Here is a 21,739-nt window from a genome sequence, read left to right on the forward strand (position 1 = left end):
ATCAGCAGCATCGTCACATGTAGCCCGGATATTCCGTTGGGTAGAAAGTCACGTGTTTGCTCAGATCAGGAAATGAAAGAATGAAAACTGATTTGATTGACAAAGTTGGTCTCAGTTAACGTTCTGTTCTCTGATGAAAAAGCTTTTGGAAGCACCCGGACCGAACCGGTACTCACTGTTTAGTTAGCTCAGCTGTTGTGATCGCGACAATCTGTAAATTGTTTCCATATATTTTAAGATTTGAAAATAACATATATTCTTACTTGTCATGTGTTGACATTTTTTAAACTAAAATCTTTTAGGACATTGTAATGCCTTGTCTTTATCTTTATGAATGTAGCACCTTTTGAGACTTTTTAAGGATCTTCAGGACACTCGGTACAGCGTTTTGTATTTTCAAAGATCAGTAGATGGCGCTCCAGTTAAAAATTCATCCATTGAATGAGTTGTTCATAGCCTAAGATTTAAACATGAGGGCAAATGTAAAGAAATGAACTCCACCATATTATTATTCATTCTTTATTCAGTATTTTCTAAGAAAATAAAATCACAGGAGAACATTTTATTTCAATTCCCTTGTAATTATTGGGATGATTATGATCTTAAAATGAATCAGGAAACAACAACAAGAAACTGATTGAGATCATAAAGTCGCTGCAATGCTGCGTACTTCAGTGAGATGTTGTCATCCTACTTGCACACCAAGGTCAGGCCTGAATGGCCGACAACCCAAAGGTTGCCCATGTTGTATGCTAGCTGGTCTATAGGCATGCACATAGTGTGATCTAGCCAACTTGAGCCCTGTGCATATGAGGTTGTGACGCGAGTTCTGTTAGAAGAAAAAAAAGATTGACATTTTAGACTGAAAACGAAAGTGTACATACAGCACAGTGAGGTTCGAGCGTCAAGTCTTGCTTACCTTTCACAGACCCGACCATCTGGTGTCACTCCAAAAACTTTACCGTCGTCTCCTACTTTGACCATTTTCATTCTGGCTGACCCAGGAATTTTATACCATGAAGAACTAAAACAGCTGCTTGCGGTGATTGTCTGAAATCATCAAACAGAATAAATTAGGTACCACAGGTGACCGATGACCAATGTACATGTGAAACAGGTATAACATTATTGAATCGTTTGTCTTTACAACCACGGTGGCTTATTTTGACAGTACTTTTTAGGTCCGAGCATCCATCTTTTGCCCTGAACAACCTTTAACGCAATTTACTATGTCTGTTTTTATCTTGCCAAATTCTGGAAACCCAGCTAATGTAACACAACATACCCACATAGCAAAGAATAAAGAAAGCTCCGTCTTACCCTCAAGACGTGCGGCTCGTTCAATGAGTTGACACCGTAGCAGTAATTCTTCCCGCAGCTGATTTGCTTCATGGGATTTGTCTTCGAAACCCAGGTCAGGCTGCCGACCCCGCCGGTGAAGGCTGAGGCTCTGATGCTTGTGAGACAGTAGGTGACGTTGTCAGAGGCTCTGATTCCCAACACGAAGCCGTCACCGCCAGCTGCCACCATGTGCATTTTGAACCCTGGAGAGAAACATATACTGCAAGTCCGTAGCGAATTAAGGAAAATAAATCATGAAGGTTTGAGAAAAATACCTGAAGCTGCCTCAAATTGGCTTCCCACCATTTTGTTGACGTTGTTCTCTTTATCGACGCCCCAAAAACCAGCAGCACCGAGTGAGACATCTTTCAAGTTGCTTCCAACAGAATTCCAACTGTTATGATTCAGCATGGTGGCCTGGAAGTCGCTGGTGACACCAACAAGCATCCCAAGTCCAGCATCGATATTCCTGGGTTGGTTAATCATGGGAGCTTCCTCGCACCTAAAGGCTAAAAGAGAAAGACAACGTTAGGAAGGATGTTTTCACACAGTCTCACCTTGTAACAGGTATTCAGCTACCATGACTGGCAGTAAGGTGGCACAACACCAGTGAAAGAGCGATGAAGGTCTTCATGATGTGGATGGCCTTCAGGTGATGGTCGTCTCCAGTGAGGCTGATGTCAGGATCTGAAGGTGCTGATGCTCTGATACTCGGTAAATCCCACTTTTATAGGCAACAACTGGGTCAATCAACATACCATTCAGATTTGTCAATGAAAAAAACAACAATGGAACGATGGAAATTCACTGGAGGAAGTTAATGTTTCCAGTAAGTTGAACATGACAACAATAATAAATCAAGAATGCCAGTTTTGAATTCTTGCCCATCAAATAAAAAAATAAAAGGGTTTGTTCTTTAAAATGGTAAGTGGGATATAAGGGAATTGCATCAACTTCTTGTGGAATCTCTTCATAAATACAATGATATTGTTGTTGTTTTTAAATAAAATAAATTTCAGACTCTACTGATCTACTGAAGTTCCTTCTGGTAAAGTATTGAATAGAATAGAAAATGTTTATTCATCCCCAGAGGGGAAACACACATTGGCCAACCCTTCTGGTCAATGTAGTATTGGGGTTCCACCAGTTCAAGTTTAGATGGTAAAATCTGGTTAATGACTCTCACTAAAATAATAATCCACAAGTCCACATGGAAGTAAGAGTCAAGAGCCTAGTGTGTAGAATGCAACCCAACATGGCATTTAAGCCTTGAGTTGTGTTAAATAGCCGAAGGACATTAACGCATTTAAGACTGACAAATTTATCATCAGATTACAAAAGCAATATCTTTAATTGGACTTTTATTTCATTTAAATCTTTGCAAAAGGGGTTGAGGTTTTTGCAAGTATTTGTTCGCTTGTAAACAACATAACTACAAACCCACATTTTAGATGCAACATACCAAATAAAGTAAGTAAGTAATATTTATTTATATAGCGCTTTTCGAGACCAGGGTCACAAAGCGCTTAGACAATCAAAACAATACTCAAAAAAGTACATACTTTAAAGATCAAGATAATACTGAGAACAACACAGGAGTTCGAGAAATTCAAGGAAAAGCCTGAACAAAAAACGTCTTAAGGTGTTTCTTAAAGGAGTCAGTAGACTCCATCAAGCGCAAAGAGAAGAAGATTGTTCCAAATCTTAGGAGCAACAGCCTGAAAAGATTTCTCTCCTCTGGTCCTGAGCCGTGTGCGTGGAACCATAAGTAGATTCTGATCCACAGACCTCAGAGCCCGAGCTGGGGTGTAAGGCTGGATCAGATCAGTGATGTAAGGAGGAGCCTGACCATGAATAGCTCTGAAAGTAAGAACCAGAATTTTAAAGTTGATCTTGAAAGAAACTGGAAGCCAGTGAAGAGTTTAAAGTCATCGCCCAAAGGTTCCTCACGTTTCCTTGCTAGATTTATGAGTAATCCAACCTGTCTTTGACTAGTCTTTCTGTTAACATACTTTCATTTATGTGAAACAAAGGTCTATTCAGCTGATGATTGAAATATTTTTGACTGACAAGATCAGAAGATTTGTTTTGATACACTTAGAGAAATTACAGTTGCAAGTTCAATAGTTGTCAATCATCTGCCTCGACTAACATGATACTATTCATCCTGGTCATTTTAAGACACATACTTGGAGATACATTTGATTGAAGAATATCTGCGCAAAAAACGAGTCTTTCTACTGGGTAGTTGTTTCCAAACTAGCTAACTGCATCATAGTTTAGTTATACCTAGCCCATTTTGTGCACTTATATTTGATTCCAAAATTATGCTATTATAATCTGCTCTTTTTAGACTAAACTTTGATGTGTATGGAAGCACCAGACAAAAGCGGAGATTACAAATTAATTACTCTGGTTACCTCTCATACTTCGAAAATGTGGAGAATTGCTTCTACCGTCTACTGATGGTCCGATGGGGTTGTATGATACCAGTGTTTCTACAGCTTAAAGCAATACTGTTTTTTCACATCAATAATTGGGCAGGTATGATTTGGATAAAAAGTTCTTACACGTTCTATGGTACTGCTTTCAGCCATCAATAAAGGTTGGACAGCCATGTGAGGTTTAAAATAGACCCGGACCCCAGTGCAGATGCAACAACCAAACAACAGACAAAAATGGAATGAATCAAAAAGGTACAATCACAGCTAAAAAATGAATGCAATAAACAAACAAAGAAGTACTCAACTCTCCATTTCACAGTACACAGGAAACCCGAAGCGCACCACACCTTGCGCAAAAAAATAAACACAGCGGAGATTAGAAAAAACACACGCGATAAACTAAATGACAAAACCTAGGCTCAGGCAGTAGGAAGACAAAAACACAATGTACAAGAATGTAGTCCACAAAGAGAGAAAAACAGAACCTGCGTGCCGGAGAAGTGAGGATTATAATCTGGCGCCTGTTGCCTAAGGAGAGGTATCTTTAAGCTCTGCTGCTGAGGAGTTGATTGTAAGACGAGCAGCAGCTGCTGGGAGAGCAACAGGCGCCGTGGAAGAGGAGAGTGACGAAACAAGTTTTAAAATAAAGTCATGAGACAAGAAACGACCAGATAATTCTTATTTAATTTACATCTTCCAATGTTGCCCAAAGTAAAAGTCCCTTTTATACGAAGTTGCTCCATGAACCACGTTGATCTTCCCAACTACTTCATTCCAGGCTTTTCGTACGTGATGCCGTCACACATGCTAACATCTTTTTTAAATCTTTAATATGAGTGAAAGAAAATTTACCTGGACGATGACAGGAAACTACGAAACACACATTCATACTGACAAAAAGGTGCATGAGACTTTCACCCCAACCTAATGTGTCCATGATACTTGTGACAACACTGCTGATTGGATGAATCGTGTCCCATGACACTGTCTAAACTTACTTGTTATAAATACTATTCAACATTTTTCCTTTCAAATTTAGAACAGCTTATTCTTGACCTGTTAGTCAGTTGTATGGTTATATTCCATTGTAGAGTTGCAAGTGCATTATTTGAGTCAAGCTGATCAGCAGCATCGTCACATGTAGCCCGGATATTCCGTTGGGTAGAAAGTCACGTGTTTGCTCAGATCAGGAAATGAAAGAATGAAAACTGATTTGATTGACAAAGTTGGTCTCAGTTAACGTTCTGTTCTCTGATGAAAAAGCTTTTGGAAGCACCCGGACCGAACCGGTACTCACTGTTTAGTTAGCTCAGCTGTTGTGATCGCGACAATCTGTAAATTGTTTCCATATCTTTTAAGATTTGAAAATAACATATATTCTTACTTGTCATGTGTTGACATTTTTTAAACTAAGATCTTTTTAAATAGGACATTGTAATGCCTTGTCTTTATATTTATGAATGTAGCACCTTTTGAGACTTTTTAAGGATCTTCAGGACCCTGGGTACAGCGTTTTGTATTTTCAAAGATCAGTAGATGGCGCTCCAGTTAAAAATTCATCCATTGAATGAGTTGTTCACAGCCTAAGATTTAAACATGAGGGCAAATGTAAAGAAATGAACTCCACCATATTATTATTCATTCTTTATTCAGTATTTTCTTACAAAATAAAATCACAGGAGAAACATTTATTTCAATTCCCTTGTAATTATTGGGATGATTATGATCTTAAAATGAATCAGGAAACAACAATAAGAAAATGATTGAGATCATAAAGTCGCTGCAATGCTGCGTACTTCAGTGAGATGTTGTCATCTTACTTGCACACCAAGGTCAGGCCTGAATGGCCGACAACCCAAAGGTTGCCCATGTTGTATGCAAGCTGGTCTATAGGCATGCACATAGTGTGATCTTGCCAACTTGAGCCCTGTGCATATGAGGTTGTGACGCCAGTTCTGTTAGAAGAAAAAAAGATTGACATTTTAGACTGAAAACGAAAGTGTACATACAGCACAGTGAGGTTCGAGCGTCAAGCCTTGCTTACCTTTCACAGACCTGACCATCTGGTGTCACTGCAAAAACTTTACCGTCGTCTCCTACTTTGACCATTTTCATTCTGGCTGTCCCAGGAATTTTATACCATGAAGAACTAGAACAACTGCTTGCGGTGATTGTCTGAAATCATCAAACAGAATAATTTAGGTACCACAGGTGACCGATGACCAATGTACATGTGAAACAGGTATAACATTATTGAATCGTTTGTCTTTACAACCACGGTGGCTTATTTTGACACTACTTTTTAGGTCCGAGCATCCATCTTTTGCCCTGAACAACCTTTAACGCAATTTACTATGTCTGTTTCTATCTTGCCAAATTCTTTTACGGAAACCCTGCTAATGTAACACAACATACCCACATAGCAAAGAATAAAGAAGCTCTGTCTTACCCTCAAGACGTACGGCTCGTTCACTGAGTTGACACCGTAGCAGTAATTCTTCCCGCAGCTGATTTGCTTCATGGGATTTGTCTTCGAAACCCAGGTCAGGCTGCCGACCCCGCCGGTGAAGGCCGAGGCTCTGGTGCTTGTGAGACAGTAGGTGACGTTGTCAGAGGCTCTGATTCCCAACACGAAGCCGTCACCGCCAGCTGCCACCATGTGCATTTTGAACCCTGGAGAGAAACATATACTGCAAGTCCGTAGCGAATTAAGTAAAATAAATCATGAAGGTTTGAGAAAAATACCTGAAGCTGCCTCAAATTGGCTTCCCACCATTTTGTTGACGTTGTTCTCTTTATCGACGCCCCAAAAACCAGCAGCACCGAGTGAGACATGTTTCAAGTTGCTTCCAACAGAATTCCAACTGTTATGATTCAGCATGGTGGCCTGGAAGTCGCTGGTGACACCAACAAGCATCCCAAGTCCAGCATCGATATTCCTGGGTTGGTTAATCATGGGAGCTTCCTCGCACCTAAAGGCTAAAAGAGAAAGACAACGTTAGGAAGGATGTTTTCACACAGTCTTACCTTGTAACAGGTATTCAGCTACCATGACTGGCAGTAAGGTGGCACAACACCAGCGAAAGAGCGATGAAGGTCTTCATGATGTGGATGGCCTTCAGGTGATGGTCGTCTCCAGTGAGGCTGATGTCAGGATCTGAAGGTGCTGATGCTCTGATACTCGGTAAATCCCACTTTTATAGGTAACAACTGGGTCAATCAACATACCATTCAGATTTGTCAATGAAAAAACCAACAATGGAACGATGGAAATTCACTGGAGAAAGTTAATGTTTCCAGTAAGTTGGACATGTCAACAATAATAAATCAAGAATGCCAGTTTTGAACTCTTGCCTATCTGATAAAAAAGTGATAGGTTTGTTATCTAAAATGGTAAGTGGAATATAAGGGAATGGCTTCAACTTCTTTTGGAATCTCTTCATAAATACAATGATATTGTTGTTGTTTTTAAATAAAATACATTTCAGACTCTACTGATCAAGTTACTTCTCGTAAAGTATTGGAGAACTCTTCCGGCCAATGTAGTATTGGGGTTCCACCAGTTCAAGTTTAGATGGTAAAATCTGGTTAATGACTCTCACTAAAATAATAATCCACAAGTCCACATGGAAGTAAGAGTCAAGAGCCTAGTGTGTAGAATGCAACCCAACATGGCATTCAAGCCTTGAGTTGTGTTAAATAGTCGAAGGACATTAATGCATTTAAGACTGACAAATTTAACATCAGATTATTAAAGAAATATCTTTATTTGGACTTTTATTTCATTAACATCTTTGCAAAAGGGGTTGAGGTTTTTGCAAGTATTTGTTCGCTTGTAAACAACATAACTACACACCCACATTTTAGATGCAACATACCAAAATAAACGTCATCGCCCAAAGGTTCTTAAAGTTTCCTTTATAGATGTATAAGTAATCCAACCTGTCTTTGACTAGTCTTTCTGTTAACCTTGTTTTGACACACTTACAAATTACAGTTGCAAGTTCAATAGCTGTCAATCATCTGCCTCGACTAACATGATGCTATTCATCCTGGTCATTTTTAAGACACATACTTGGAGATACATTTGATTGAAACATATCTGCGCAAAAAAGGGAGTCTTTCTACTGGGTAGTTGCTTCCAAACTAGCTAACTGCATCATAGTTTAGTTATACCTAGCCCATTTTGTGCACTTATATTTAATTCCAAAATTATGATATTATAATCATCTCTTTTTAGACTAAACTTTGATTTTTTATGGAAGCAATAGACAAAAGCGGAGATTACAAATTTATTGGAAGACTTTCCCCTGGAGCATCTACTACAGGCAGCCACAAACGCTTTGACATCTGGAATCATCTCATCATCATCATCATCTCAGTCCACCAGAACCGTTGCTGGATGAACTTTACTGTAAGTGCAGCTCCAAGATGGCTTGAAAGGCTTAAAGAGTTCCCATACAAGGACCTATCTGACCAACAAACAGCAAGTCCGGCCCTGGATCCCAATGTCCACCCTGAGCGTTGAGAACCTTCCTCTCCTATGTCCCGTATAGTTTCTCGGACGAAACAAGTTGAGGGCAAATTGCTCTCATCTTGGTCATAGTCAAAAGAAAATACTCAAGCAATATGAAACATTTGAGAGAGGGCATTGATGAGGCAGGATTGGCCAAAGAGACATGGAGATCGGTGAGTCAGCAAATGGGTCAGCTTTTATGGAAGAAGTCACCGTTCCTGACAATCGATACTACATTTGCAACATAGAAAAAGATGTTCGGCCTTAGAGGACATTAGCTAACAGTTTTTCTGGCGCCAACATCTTATCCACCGTGCCCTCCTTAAACATGATGCGCCCTGGTCATGCACTGCTGCTGTCCGCCAGCGCAAATCTCTGCTAACTTCCCCACCTGTGCTGGCCCACTTTGACCTGCAGAGTTCCACATGTGTTACCTGTGATGCTTCCTACACAGCAGTGCAGTCCTCTACCAGCTTCAAAAATGGACTGGAGTGGAGTGGCTTTTGCTTCACGGTCACTAACAGCAGCTGAACGTTCGTTGGGAGAGAAACGGGCCCTGTCCAATCTATGGGCAAGTGAAAGGTGGCATATGTGTCTTTATGGACGACATCTCACCCTGAGGATGGACCATCAGGCATTGACTGCTCTACTTGCCACGACAGGGTCAGGACAGAAGGCCCAGGCCTACAACTTCACCCCACAGTTCACTCCTGGAAGCGAGAACGTTGTACCTGACTTGGTCTCCAGAGCCACCCCAACTTCAACTGCTCAGGAGACCACAAAGCCAGAGCTTGTACTCATGCTGCACACACCCCTCAAAGAAGCAGTCTCTCTGAGGAAGCTGGATGCAGCATCAACGCAGGACCCCGTTCTCACCCAGCTCTGCACTTTCATCCCGGAGGGCTGGCATGCAAAGTTTCCGCAGAACTAACACCTTTCCAACGTGTGAGAAATGAACTCTCCAGCTGTCACGATGTCTGTGTGGCAAGGGGAATGTGCAAAGTGACTCCCAGTGCTTTGAGGGCAAGTCCTGCATATGCTACGTTAAGGACACCTGGCCATTGTTAAAGTCAAGCATCTATGCTCTGGTGGCCTGGAATAAAAAATGATGCTGAAAAACTGTGCAGCTTGCTTCAGTGTGAAAACGGACCCACCCACACATCCGTCATTGCCGCCTTTTTCATGGCCACCTTTGCGATTCCTGCTGGTGGTGTATGACCTCCACTCAAATTGGCCAAAGGTGCTCCCCACCGGCTCTCCAACATCTGGGGTTGTGATTGAATTTCTCTACTCCCTGTTCCTCAGCGGACATGGCTGCCTTTGAGGAGGGGAGAGTGAATAAACATGTGAAGACTGCACTATACCACCCTCAGGCGGTTGTGCAGAAAGATTCAATCAGACCCTCCAGAATGGGCTCAGAGCACACCTGGCTCAAAGCTTGTCTCACAGCAGCAATGAGGAGGATGCTCCATTATAGAGCAACTCCACACACCAGCATCCTCTATCAGACATCACCCCAGTAGCGGCAACATTGTTAGTTCAAAGAGTTGCAGACAAGCAACGGATAGGAATTGCCAGGTAAACCATCCCTTCTTTACGGTTTTGGACTCGGTACGCCGACCCAATTGCTTGCACAAGCCGTGTTCATTTTGGGCTGTACCTCAATAGATCATTGAACAGGAATGAGCCCCAAATTACATTTCGCCTGGCTAACAGGTCACGTTGGCATGCCAGCTGTCTGAGACGGGTGGCTCCACCAACTTACTCTGAAAAGGCAGCTGCAGCTAATTACTCCTGATGTCAGCCCCAAGACACCTGATACGCGCCTGCCTGAACCAGTAGTACAGGCTGACCCTCTGCAGCCTGAGCCCCACCCTGTTCGGATATATACAGGTATATTTGTAAATGTTTTGTTGGGCATAGGTTCAGACACGTCTAACGGATTATTTAAATTTTTGCTTGGACATTGTTGCCCCTGCCAAGACTACCCTTATAAGAAACCGTGGGTAACAAAGGAGGTCAAGGATGTTTTTAACAGGAAGAAGGTGGCTTTCAGGAGCAGGGACAGAGATTCCCTGAGGTCAGCACAGCATGAGGTAAAGCGATGCTTGAGGCAGGGAAAAGTCACCTACAGGAGGAGGTTTTAGGGGTGTCCTGAGGAAGCTGAACGGGGAACAAATAAGAGGTCTGGAACAGTATTAAAACCTTAACTAAACACAAGACCAAATCCTCTCTGACTGCAGAGTCTTATCCAAAAGTATGGTGATGACAGTGCCAATGCATCAGGTACAACAGCGAGGACAAGTATAGGAGTCTGATACATGACTTGTGGACTTGAGTGAGAAGAACCACCTGCAGCTGTACACCTCAAAGACCAAGGAGCTGGTCTTGGACTTTGGGAGGTCCAGGACAAACCCACGTCCAGTGCCCATCAGAGGTGACGAGGTGGAGATAGTTGACAACTATAAGTACCTCGGTATGTGGCTGGACAGTAAACTGGACTGGTCCTGCAACACAGACCATGTGTATAAGAAAGTTCAGAGTAGACTGAACTTTCTGAGAAGGCTCAGATAATTTAACATCTGCAGGAAACTCCTCTGCATGTTCTACCAGTCTGTGGTGGCCAGTGTCCTGTTTTATGCTGTGGTGTGTTGGGGTGGGAATGTGTCCAAGAGGAGTGTCAACAGGTTTTACAGGTTGATCAGGAGGACTGGCTCTGTGGTTGGCATGAAGCTGGACTCACGGGTGACAGTTGCTGAGAGGAGATCATTGAACAAACGACTGTCCATCATGGATGATGACAGTCATCCTCTCAACACCGTCATCATTGAGCAGATAAGCACGAATGCTCCTCCCATGATGCAACACGTATAGACTCAGGGACTCATTCATTCCTCGTGCTATTAGACTGTATTACTTTTGGGGGGTGAATGTGGTGTTTTCTTAGTTGGACATTCTGACCTCATCACTGGAAGTGTTGTTGTTTTGGTTTAGATGAGTTAGATTAGATGAATAAATGTTGCTCTTGTCCGAGAGTTATTTATACACTGCCCCTGCTCCATTCAGGGCAGGAAATGCCTAAAAACTTTTTTAGATTTTGTTGCTTTATTTATAAATGTATTAATGATAAATTGTTGATATAAATGAACAAAAGCGCTTTGACCAAATACATTTGCTGATTATTTAAAATGTTCATTTAATTAGTTGTATCTATTATGTGTTATATTACTGCTAATTCAATAAACATTGTGTCTTTTGTCACAACAGAAAGTCAATCTTGTGCCAACAACTCCGGCCGACACCCTTTCTTTTCATTCCATGTTTCAGGGCTTTGGCAAGTTGTTTTCAGACCTGTATTCACTGTGAACATTCCGATGTGTTAGTCTAGATATGTTTGTTGGTTGTTTTATTTATTAATTATTCTTTTTATCATGTGAAGGCATGTTGTATGTTGTATGATAATTAAAGATGCTATATTATATATTTGTTAACTTTGTTAACGTTTGAAATTTTCCATTCCAGTATATTTTTATGTAAAAAAACAAAACAGTTTGACCAACTAGAGAGACGTCATGACTCTATTACAATAAACAGATGATGTGATTGTGAGTCATGCGTTTTATCCCTTTTATTATTGTTTAGATTTTCTTTTTGCTATTGTTTTATAATGACATCTTATTACAAATGATTATATTCATCTTTAACCCTCGTGTCAACTCTTTCAATGTGACCCGGAGGCCCAAGGGATACCACAAACACATTTGATCACCACGGAAATACTTGTACAAATGTCACGATGTCCGACTATCTATCTATCTGTCTATGTTGTTTTGAAAGTAAGTAAGTAATTTATATTTATATAGCGCTTTTCTAGTCCAGGGTCACAAAGCGCTTAAACAATCAAAACAATACCCAATAAAATATATACTAAAAAGGTCAAGATAACCCTGAGAACAACACAGGAGTCTCAGAAAATCAGGGAAAAGTCTGTACAAATAAAAATGTCTTGAGTTGTTTCTTGAAAGAGTCAGTAGATCATCAAACACAGAGGGAGAGGAACAACTTTATTATTATTATTATTACAAGCGGCCAACTTTCAATGACAGTGGGTGGAGAAGGAAATACTTGACACTTTACGGTAAAGAAGGTTTGCTGGCATGTGGGTTGAATGTTTCAAGGGATTAGCAAATAATTTCTTCGTGCAAGTTTTTTTTTCCTGGAACATGCAGAACTGTTACAATAAATAATTATATATATATTTAAATAAATAAGTACCTCCTATAATCGTTGCCTTTGAGGATTACGGTTTGTGAAAAACTTTGGGCTACTTCAAAAAAATATATTGGCAATTAAAAAGGTAAAAATGTGCAGTAATATATATTTTTAATGTATTACTTTCTGCAACAATTTATATTCATTCCATACAACGTGGTGGCTCAACAGAATTGTTAAAACTCAACATGACCGTTTGTTTTATGTTTTTTGATTCACAGAAATACATTTTTTTAATTAGGTTTACGGTTTTAAATACATTTAAATAGTACTGACCTTCTCATTGGGATAGAGAAACATGTTTTTAAAAGAAGAGCGTTTTTATTCAAAAACGAGTCAGTACTCAAATGTCATCATTATGATTATGAAGGAGGTCAAGTTATGGTAAAAACGATTGAAGTTATTTTTCACTTCAACTTTATTTATTTTTTAAATCAACTTCATCATCTACGTTCAATTACAATACAGGGCCGGGTCTAGACAGGCATGTATGAGGGGGCAGCCACACATCTTGAGGGGGCATTGTGCTGTTACTTACTTACATGTAAGTTTGAGGGGGCACAACATTTATTTGAGGGGGCCAGGCCCCCTCTTGCCCCTGCCTAGACCCGGCCCTGTTACAATAACATGTTTCAACTAGAAAAAAAATATTTCGCTAAATCAAAATTTCTGCTGAATTACTTATGAACGTTTCCGTCTATATCCACTAGAGGGAGCTGCCCCAACAGTAATTACTCAAAACAAACCAAGATGAAAGGAAACCTTGGTATTTTATTCACATTTCTTTTAACCACAACGCGTTTTGTAGCCTAAAGAAAGAAGATTTGAAGAAGTGAGTTGTTTATGTGTTGTTCATACTACTCATGCTGATATTAATGTGCTGTATAATAATAATAATTATCTTTATTATTCATATTAAACACAACCACGGTTTCTGGTTGAGCTAAAAAAGTCCCCACACATACACCGATAACAACACTCACACACAGTCACTGTCATTATTACTATTGTTTGGTTGATTTTTTTGTTTGACTTTAAGGTTGATTAAAAAAAAAGTCTAATATTAAAATTATGACTTCAACTCTATATGGTTCTTAAACGGTGGCTTGAGTGTCAAACAAATATAACTATTAAAAATATATATTTATTTTTTTTAGAAAGTATCGATAAAGAATGACAAATTCTGAAAATAATTTAATAAATTGTTGAAACAAATCTTAAAATTCTTGAACAACTTTACGCAATTGAAAACAAATTATTTAAAAATCTTTAAACAAACCTTTAATACAAAATTACCATTTCTGCATTTTTACAAATTCAGAAAAGAATGAACAAACTTTTGTTAAAGGTTTACAAATTGACTTTTTTTTTCTTTTTTACAATTTATTCATACAAAATAAAACGATTCTGAAACAAAGTTACAAACTATTTAAACGGATTTACAAATTGTAAGTAAGTAAGTAAGTAATATTTATTTATATAGCGCTTTTCCAGACCAGGGTCACAAAGCGCTTATACAAACAAAACAATACTCAAAAAAGTATATACTTTAAAGATCAAGATAATACTGAGAACAACACAGGAGTTCCAGAAAATCAAGGAAAAGCCTGAACAAATAGAAACGTCTTAAGATGTTTCTTAAAGGAGTCAGTAGATCCATCAAGCGCAAAGAGAGAGGAAGATTGTTCCAAAGCTTAGGAGCAACAGCCTGAAAAGATTTCTCTCCTCTGGTCCTGAACCGTGTGCGTGGAACCATAAGTAGATTCTGATCCACAGACCTCAGAGCCCGAGCTGGGGTGTAAGGCTGGATCAGATCAGTGATGTAAGGAGGAGCCTGACCATGAATAGATCTGAAAGTAAGAACCAGAATTTTAAAGTTGATCCTGAAAGAAACTGGAAGCCAGTGAAGAGTTTTAAGGATCGGAGAAATGTGAGTTCTTCTACTAGAGCGGGTTAGAATTCTCGCTGCAGAGTTCTGAATCAACTGCAGGCGAGACAGCTCCTTCTTGTTAAGACATGAAAACAAACTGTTACAATAGTCCAGACGAGAAGACACAAATGCATGGATTACAAGCTCCAGATCATGTTCCGACAACATTTTCCTAAGTTTAGAGATTTTTGTCAGTTGAAGGAAACAGTTTCTGGTCAGTTTTCTACAGTGTCGAACAAGAGACATGTCTTTATCAAATACAACACCCAGGTTTCTCAGGCTCAGTTTGACAGACTGACCTAAGTCACCCAAGTACTGACTCAACCCTGGAATCTTATCATCAGAAGCAATCACCAGTGTTTCAGTTTTGTCCACATTTAGCTGTAGAGTGTTTTCACTCAGCCATTGTTTGATTTCTAGCAAACAATTGACTAAGCTGTTCAGCCTCTGGGGCTCAGTTGGATCAAAAGAGCAGTAGAGTTGGATGTCATCAGCAAAAATGTGATAAGAAACATCTGGAAATCTCTGAATGATTTTACCGAGGGGAATCAAGTACAGCAAAAACAATAAAGGACCCAGAACAGAACCTTGAGGGACTCCACACAACAGATCTGCCGATTCAGACCTCATTTGATTGGCAGATACACTAAAACTGCGCCCAGAAAGGTAAGATGAGAACCATTCTAACACAGACCCTGACAGTCCCACTTCATCCCTCAGTCTTCTCAGCAGGATCTGGTGATCAACTGTGTCAAAGGCTGAGGACAGATCCAAAAGAACCAGAATAGTGAATTTACCAGAGTCAGCCGACATCATGATGTCACTGGACACTTTCAATAAAGCTGTCTCCGTAGAGTGATGTTTACGGAAGCCAGGCTGAAACTTCTCATGGATGTCGCTCTGATCCAGGAACAAAGACAGCTGCTCAGACACCACCTTCTCCAAGATCTTGGACAAGAAAGGGAGCTTAGAAATAGGCCTGAAATTACTGAGGTCAGTCGGGTCTAAGCCTGGTTTTTTGAGCAGAGGCTCCACAATGGCATGTTTAAATGCATTGGGAAAAACCCCTGTGGAAAGGGAGAGGTTTACCATATTGGTAACCCAGGGGCCAATTGGATCAAATACTTTGATAAAAAGCCTACAAGGAAGGACGTCATCTGAGCAAGAGGAGGGTGTCATCTTGTTCACTAGTGCCGAAATATCACCCAAAGATACAGCAGTGAAGGAGGACCAAGAGGAGGAGAGGGGCTCAGAGACAGTAGGGGTTCCAAACAAAGGGGGAGAGATTTTCTCTTTGATCAATTTAATTTTGTCAATGAAAAATCTCAACAATGCATTGCTGTCAGCTTCACAGAAGACGGGCGTGATTTGAGGAGCAGGAGACACGAGAGAATTAATCGTGTCAAACAAAACTTTGGGGTTTTTCCTATTTGCTGCTACCAGTTTTCTGATGTAATCAGATCTAGCAGTTTCTACCATCTCATTGTAAGAAGTCATCAGATCCCTGAGGTGAAGTCTATGCACCTCAAGTTTAGTGGACTTCCAGAGACGCTCAGTCTTTCGACAAAGTCTCTTCAGACTCAGGAGATCTTCATTTGTCCAAGGGCACCTTTTTTTCTGAATTTTCAAGTTCGATTTAACAGGTGCCACTTGATCCAGTATTTCAACACAATGACCAGTGAAACAGTGAATCAAACTGTCCACGTTTGGGCAGTCATCAAAGGAAACACGGTCAAACATAGCAGAAAAACTGTCTGCAGTATCGGCTGAGATGACACGCCTCTGAGACCTAACTTTCAAAGGCTTAGGTTCAGGGATGAAGTCCAGGTTAAACAATACAAGAGAATGATCACTCAGATGGACATCATGTAAAGATACATTAGAAATGTCCAGGCCTAGAGTAAAAACTAAGTCTAAAATGTGGCCTTTTTGATGAGTGGGTTCAGAAACATGTTGCTCAAAATTAAAGGCTTCTGTTAAAGTTAAAAGTTCTTTAGCAGAACAAGATGTGACGTCATCAACATGAAGATTAAAGTCTCCAAGAATAAGAACAGATTCCATTTGAATAATGGAAGATAAGAAGTCACTGAAGTCTTTCAAGAACATCGTCGCAGGACCAGGCAGACGGTAGATTGACACACAATAGAAAGGTCTTGTAGAACCAACCAAGATCCTCTGAGACTCAAAAGAAGTGAATTCCTGTGTCTGAATCACTTTGCAAGAACAACTCTCCCTAAAAACAGTAGCAAGACCTCCTCCACGACCAGAGAGGCGAGGCTTCCCCAGGACAGCGCTCCCTACTGGACAGAGTTCGTTCAGATGAATAAACTCTTCCTCTCTCTGCCTCAAGTCTCAGAAAGACATAATAAATCCAAATTAACTCTTGTGAAAAGATCATTAAGAATAAAGGATTTATTAGTAATGGAGCGAACATTAAGAAGTCCCACATTCAGCACCGATGACGTCACTGACGACGCCGCGTCACTGACAGGCGTGAATCAAATTTACACTATCGAATTACAATATTTACAAATGAACAAGCTCTTCATACACAATATTCTTTCTTTTTTTTTTTATAAAGTATTATAAATTTAATAAAATAATTTAAAAACTGTCACAACAAATTTTAACAACAACGTTACACAATTAAAAACACACTTAAAAAAATAATAATACAAATTCTGCATTTTTACAAATTCTGAAAAAAGAATGAACAAATTTTCGATAAAGGATTACAAATTCAGCTTCTTTTTTCTTTATTTTGACAAATTATTCATAACAAAATAAAACCATTTTGAAACAGATATACAAACTATTTAAACAAATATTCATTGTTAAAACATTGTTTTACTAGTTCTAAAACAAATGTACAAATTCTGAAACTAATTGACAAACCCCTGGTCTAGAAAAGCGCTATATAAATAAATATTACTTACTTACTTACAAACTATGAGTTAAAAGTTTTTACTCAATGATTTAAAATATACCATTTAACAAATGTACTTCAAAGGAAACTGATGAGATGTTGGTCATATTTGTTCTAGTACACTCTTCAAAGTTCAAAGTTGTTCAAGTTCAAACTATTAATATTTTAATAATAAGAATAAGAATAAGATTTGTATTCCTTCTTCATTTTTTTCAATGGTTAAATACTTTATCTTCATTTATCTCAACTTAGACAAACAGTAAATTAACGTTTCAACATAAAATTCGAGCCCGTTTTTGCAAAAGTGTTGAGTACATATATTTTTATCCTCGTTTCAAACCCAGTGAGTGGAGAAGCGAGGACGAGACTGAGGTCTTTGATCACGAGTCACTCGCTGAGTAAACATTCTTTGTCTCGAGTCGTCAAATCTTTTCAAACCTGATTAATTGTCAACATTTCAAACTCGTCATGCGTTTGTGACAACAGAGTGTTTTTGTTGACAAGTGACTTTGATGAGAATCAAAGCAGTAAAGATGCTCGACTCCTCTGTGCAGCTGGTGAGAGCGAAGGAAGCTCATTATGTGGAGTCAGCTGACGCCTGAGGAGGGCAAGTCACGACACGAACGCTTCAATCGCCTCGTCTTTAGCTCTTCGACGGCCGAGTGTTTTCTGACCCGTTATTATTGCCTCCCTTTAGATTAGAGAAGGCTGGTGATGGAGGATGATCACGCGTTTACATCTTTTACTTTAATACAGTTTTCATCTTGTTTTGACTTGGATCCTGTTTTTAGTATTTCAAACTAATATTTGTATTATTTATAAAAATAAAAAAATGTAAGGTAGATTGTATCATCTTGTTCTGATTGTATCATCTTGTTCTTTCTCTTTATTTCTCTTTATTCTTGTTCTTATTGTGTTTTGATTTATTCTTTATGAAAAATTGCTGTATTTCTGTGGCTATTGGAAAAAAAAAAATTCAATAAAGTTCTACCTTACCTTAAAATATTAAACCAAAAAATATTTTTTAACCATTTCAAGTTAAATATTTTGTGCGTTGAGACACAGTACTAGTTGTAATGGATGTACTCAAAGTACGTATATTGAATTGAATATTATATATATTAAACTGAATACCAACTGGCTTACTGTGCGATTGTATTAAAATATACTTGAAATGTGTTTTATTTATTGATTCAGTCGTAATAGAATGTATATATGAAATCATTTTTTGAGTGTAAACTTTTATTTTAATGTTAAACGTTATGTAAAATGTTTTTTTTTTATCTTGTGTTAGGTCGGGGTCAAGGTGACCCAAAGGTCAGAGACAACACAGGGGTCACCCCTGACCCTGAGATAACCCAAGGGTTAAAAACCTTCTTTTAATCGACCCAAATGATGAAAAAGCACATTTTTATAATAAGTTATTTTAAATCTATTAATAATTAATTTCTCCCTTCACACAAAAAACACCATTTTATAAACGTTTAGAGTGTTTTAGTGATTGATTTCTGCATGTGTGCGCACTTGTGTGTCAGACCTTTCTCAAGTGTGGGTCAAGAGTGGGTTCATGTTGTGTAACGTATGTCCACAAGACTGTTGTTAATGAGTCTCAGGTTTCCCAGAATGCTTTGTGTCTGCAGAGACAATTGAACATGCCTGTACTTGTTGAACTCATTCAGTCACAGTTCCCAGCAGTCGTGCGACTGATCTGGAGTCAGATGTTTGCACAAGAGACTGTTGAGAATATATGTTCCATGACTCGTCATGTCCTCGGTCACAGTTTGAGCTCAAAGATCAATTGATTCAAAACAATAATAATAATAACTGTATTCACGGTAAAACTGTGGGGAAATAGGAAATTGAGAATTTCTGGTGACATTTTGTTTGATAGTATATACACTAGTTATGTTAATGTGTCACTAAAGTATTATTATACAATAAAAGTGTGTGAATATATTACTCAGATTGTTCTGCTAAACTAGTACTGACAGCAGCTTCCTGGTTTAATTTATACACATTTCTACTAGAACTTTCAATATCTAGAATTTTAATTTAACAGTTATTTACAACTTTAATTTTGGAATAGATGTAATATATATGACTTTAGTCTGGTAATACCAAAGTATTCTTACTAAACTATTATTACTGTAAAATTAAATTGTGTGACATTGTTTTCTCCAGTACAAATTCTCTTTTATTATATTTTTATTTCAATTCCTACTCTAAACTAGTACTGACAGTAGCTTTATGGTTTAATTTATACACATTTGTAGAAGCATTTTCAATATGTCGAATTAAATGTCTTCATAATAGATATAAACAACTTTAATCTAGGAATAAATGTAATACATATGTAAGTAAGTAATTTGTATTTATATAGCGCTTTTCAATCTTGTAGTACTAAAGTATTTTTACTTAAGTATTGATATTATATTGTTTGAAATAGTTATTTCAACAGTCAATTAAAAAAAAAGTGTTTTTATTTTTTATTTCAATTCTTATGCTAAACTAGTACTCACAGCAGTTTAATTAGTGTACATTTTTACTAGTATTATTACATTTCCTAATATCTAGAATTAAATGCCTTAATAATAGTTATATACGACTTGGATTTAGGAATACATGTAATATAATATATATATGTATATATATATATATATACATATATATGGCTTTAATCTGGTAATACTAAAATGTTCTTACTAAAGTATTGATATTATATTGTAATCATTGTGTGACATTGTTTTCTCCAGTATTAAATGTATTTTTAAACTTTTATTCAAAGTAGTTGAGGCATTATTTTACTCAAAGTACTGTGCTAAACTAGTACTGACAGCAAGTTAATAGTTATAAAGTATGTATTTTAATCTATGTCCTATTATTGTAAAGAGAAAACTCGTGTACCGAGTATTCTCCCCGTGTATGTGAGAGAATGACGCTCCTCTTGGCGGCAGACTGTGTGTATTGGGGCGGGGGGTCGTATGCAAACAGGCGGGGCCCCTCCTCAGATATGCACAAACTGGGCCACGTCCGAACTTTTGGCGCTACTCTGCAGGTACTTTTAGCGCCACTTGAGTTCACCCCCCCTTTCCTCTCCCCACCCCCATCTGTTTACTTTCCGTCACAACCTCAGTAGAAACTTAAATACACCAGTAAATACAATGTACTTTAAATACACATATTTATGATACTGTGTATACAAGAACCTTTTGGACCTACTTTAGTGACTCATGTTGTGCCGCTGACGTCAGAGCATGAAGTTGATCAACTCATCCACACTAAGGTCACGTGATAATCTTCAGGCTCCAGGTGAGCGTCAGGTATAAAGGGTTTCGGGGTGCAGGGTCTCCTGCAGGGTCACCGCGGGAGAACTGGTCAGATGGGAGGATCGTCTATTGTAGGAAGGAGGAGTCACTTTGTTTACGTCTGACCGATTTAAAAGATCATCTCTGAAATACAAATCAAAGCTTTGAAGTGATTTCGGCTTTTCTTGTTCACATTTCTACACGTAAGTAAGTAAGTAAGTAATATTTATTTATATAGCGCTTTTCGAGACCAGGTATTTCAATATCTAGATTTTAAACTCGAAATAAATGTATTTTAAATTTAAAAAAAAAATTGCGACTTTAAACTGAACTGAAAAGTGATATAGGACTTTAAAATAGTAACAAAAAAAAAAGAACTTTATTATCAAAATAAAAATTATATAGGACATTAAATTAGTTGTGTATATATATATATATATATATATATATATATATATATACATATAGAATATACTTCTTGAATCTCTTGTTAACAGTTATATATGACTTAAAATTACTAATACAAACTACTTTATAAATCTAAGATATACAAGACTTTCATTTTGTTATAAATCCAATATAAAATACTTAAATCTCTTAATAAAAGATATATAGGACTTCAATATTTTGTTTTACCTTACCTTACCTTAATAAATCTTATGTATACGACTTTAATCTCGTAATAAAAACGTGTTTTCTTTTGTGTGGCCCTTAATCTAATTTTGCAAAACCAAAGAAACTAACTAGAACTGAAGTAGTACATCTTAAAATATATATATAACATAATAGTAGCCAAACTATGCAAACAGGAAGAAAAATAATGTTCATCAAAATATGCTTTGGCTAGATTGCAACATTGCAAGAGGAGTCGTTAAATGATACGTAAAATATACAACATAAAGTAAAAATCTGGCAAGAAAAAAAAGTTTTATCACAAGGTCGGCAAATGAAAAAGAAAAAAGTGTAGTATTGTGAGGAGATAATTATTTTGTTTGATAATACTCA

The 21,739-nt window shown here is 38.2% G+C and overlaps 2 protein-coding genes across 2 annotated transcripts; both read right to left on the minus strand.

The window, feature by feature from the left end:
• Nucleotides 1-503: 503 nt before the first annotated feature.
• LOC148083724 (fish-egg lectin-like) lies at nt 504-2,034 on the minus strand. Its single transcript, XM_087785801.1, has 5 exons — nt 1,921-2,034; nt 1,617-1,850; nt 1,321-1,544; nt 920-1,050; nt 504-829 (listed from the first exon to the last, which is right to left on the minus strand). The coding sequence occupies exons 1-5, from the start codon at nt 1,973-1,975 to the stop codon at nt 691-693; spliced, it is 783 nt and encodes a 260-aa protein (XP_087641927.1). The 5' UTR covers nt 1,976-2,034; the 3' UTR covers nt 504-690.
• A 3,382-nt stretch (nt 2,035-5,416) lies between these two features.
• LOC148083725 (fish-egg lectin-like) lies at nt 5,417-6,954 on the minus strand. Its single transcript, XM_087785802.1, has 5 exons — nt 6,835-6,954; nt 6,531-6,764; nt 6,235-6,458; nt 5,830-5,960; nt 5,417-5,740 (listed from the first exon to the last, which is right to left on the minus strand). Exons 1-5 carry the CDS (start codon nt 6,887-6,889, stop codon nt 5,602-5,604), a joined length of 783 nt encoding a protein of 260 aa, XP_087641928.1. The 5' UTR covers nt 6,890-6,954; the 3' UTR covers nt 5,417-5,601.
• Between the last annotated feature and the right edge of the window lie 14,785 nt (nt 6,955-21,739).

Source organism: Callionymus lyra, chromosome 3 (assembly GCF_982586985.1).
Source record: "Callionymus lyra chromosome 3, fCalLyr1.hap1.1, whole genome shotgun sequence".
NCBI lineage: Eukaryota > Metazoa > Chordata > Actinopteri > Syngnathiformes > Callionymidae > Callionymus > Callionymus lyra.

What these genes read in the sequence shown, in the direction of transcription:
- LOC148083725 (XM_087785802.1), bottom strand. Translation starts at nt 6,889, where the DNA reads ATGAAGACCTTCATCGCTCTTTCGCTGGTGTTGTGCCACCTTACTGCC. An exon ending in CCACCTTACTGCCAGTCATG is followed by an intron (nt 6,765 to 6,834) that starts GTAGCTGAATAC and finishes TTTCTCTTTTAG; the next exon opens with CCTTTAGGTGCGAGGAAGCT. An exon ending in GATGGTCAGGTCTGTGAAAG is followed by an intron (nt 5,741 to 5,829) that starts GTAAGCAAGGCT and finishes TTCTTCTAACAG; the next exon opens with AACTGGCGTCACAACCTCAT.
- LOC148083724 (XM_087785801.1), bottom strand. Translation starts at nt 1,975, where the DNA reads ATGAAGACCTTCATCGCTCTTTCACTGGTGTTGTGCCACCTTACTGCC. An exon ending in ACGAGCCGCACGTCTTGAGG is followed by an intron (nt 1,051 to 1,320) that starts GTAAGACGGAGC and finishes TGATGATTTCAG; the next exon opens with ACAATCACCGCAAGCAGCTG. An exon ending in GATGGTCGGGTCTGTGAAAG is followed by an intron (nt 830 to 919) that starts GTAAGCAAGACT and finishes TTCTTCTAACAG; the next exon opens with AACTCGCGTCACAACCTCAT.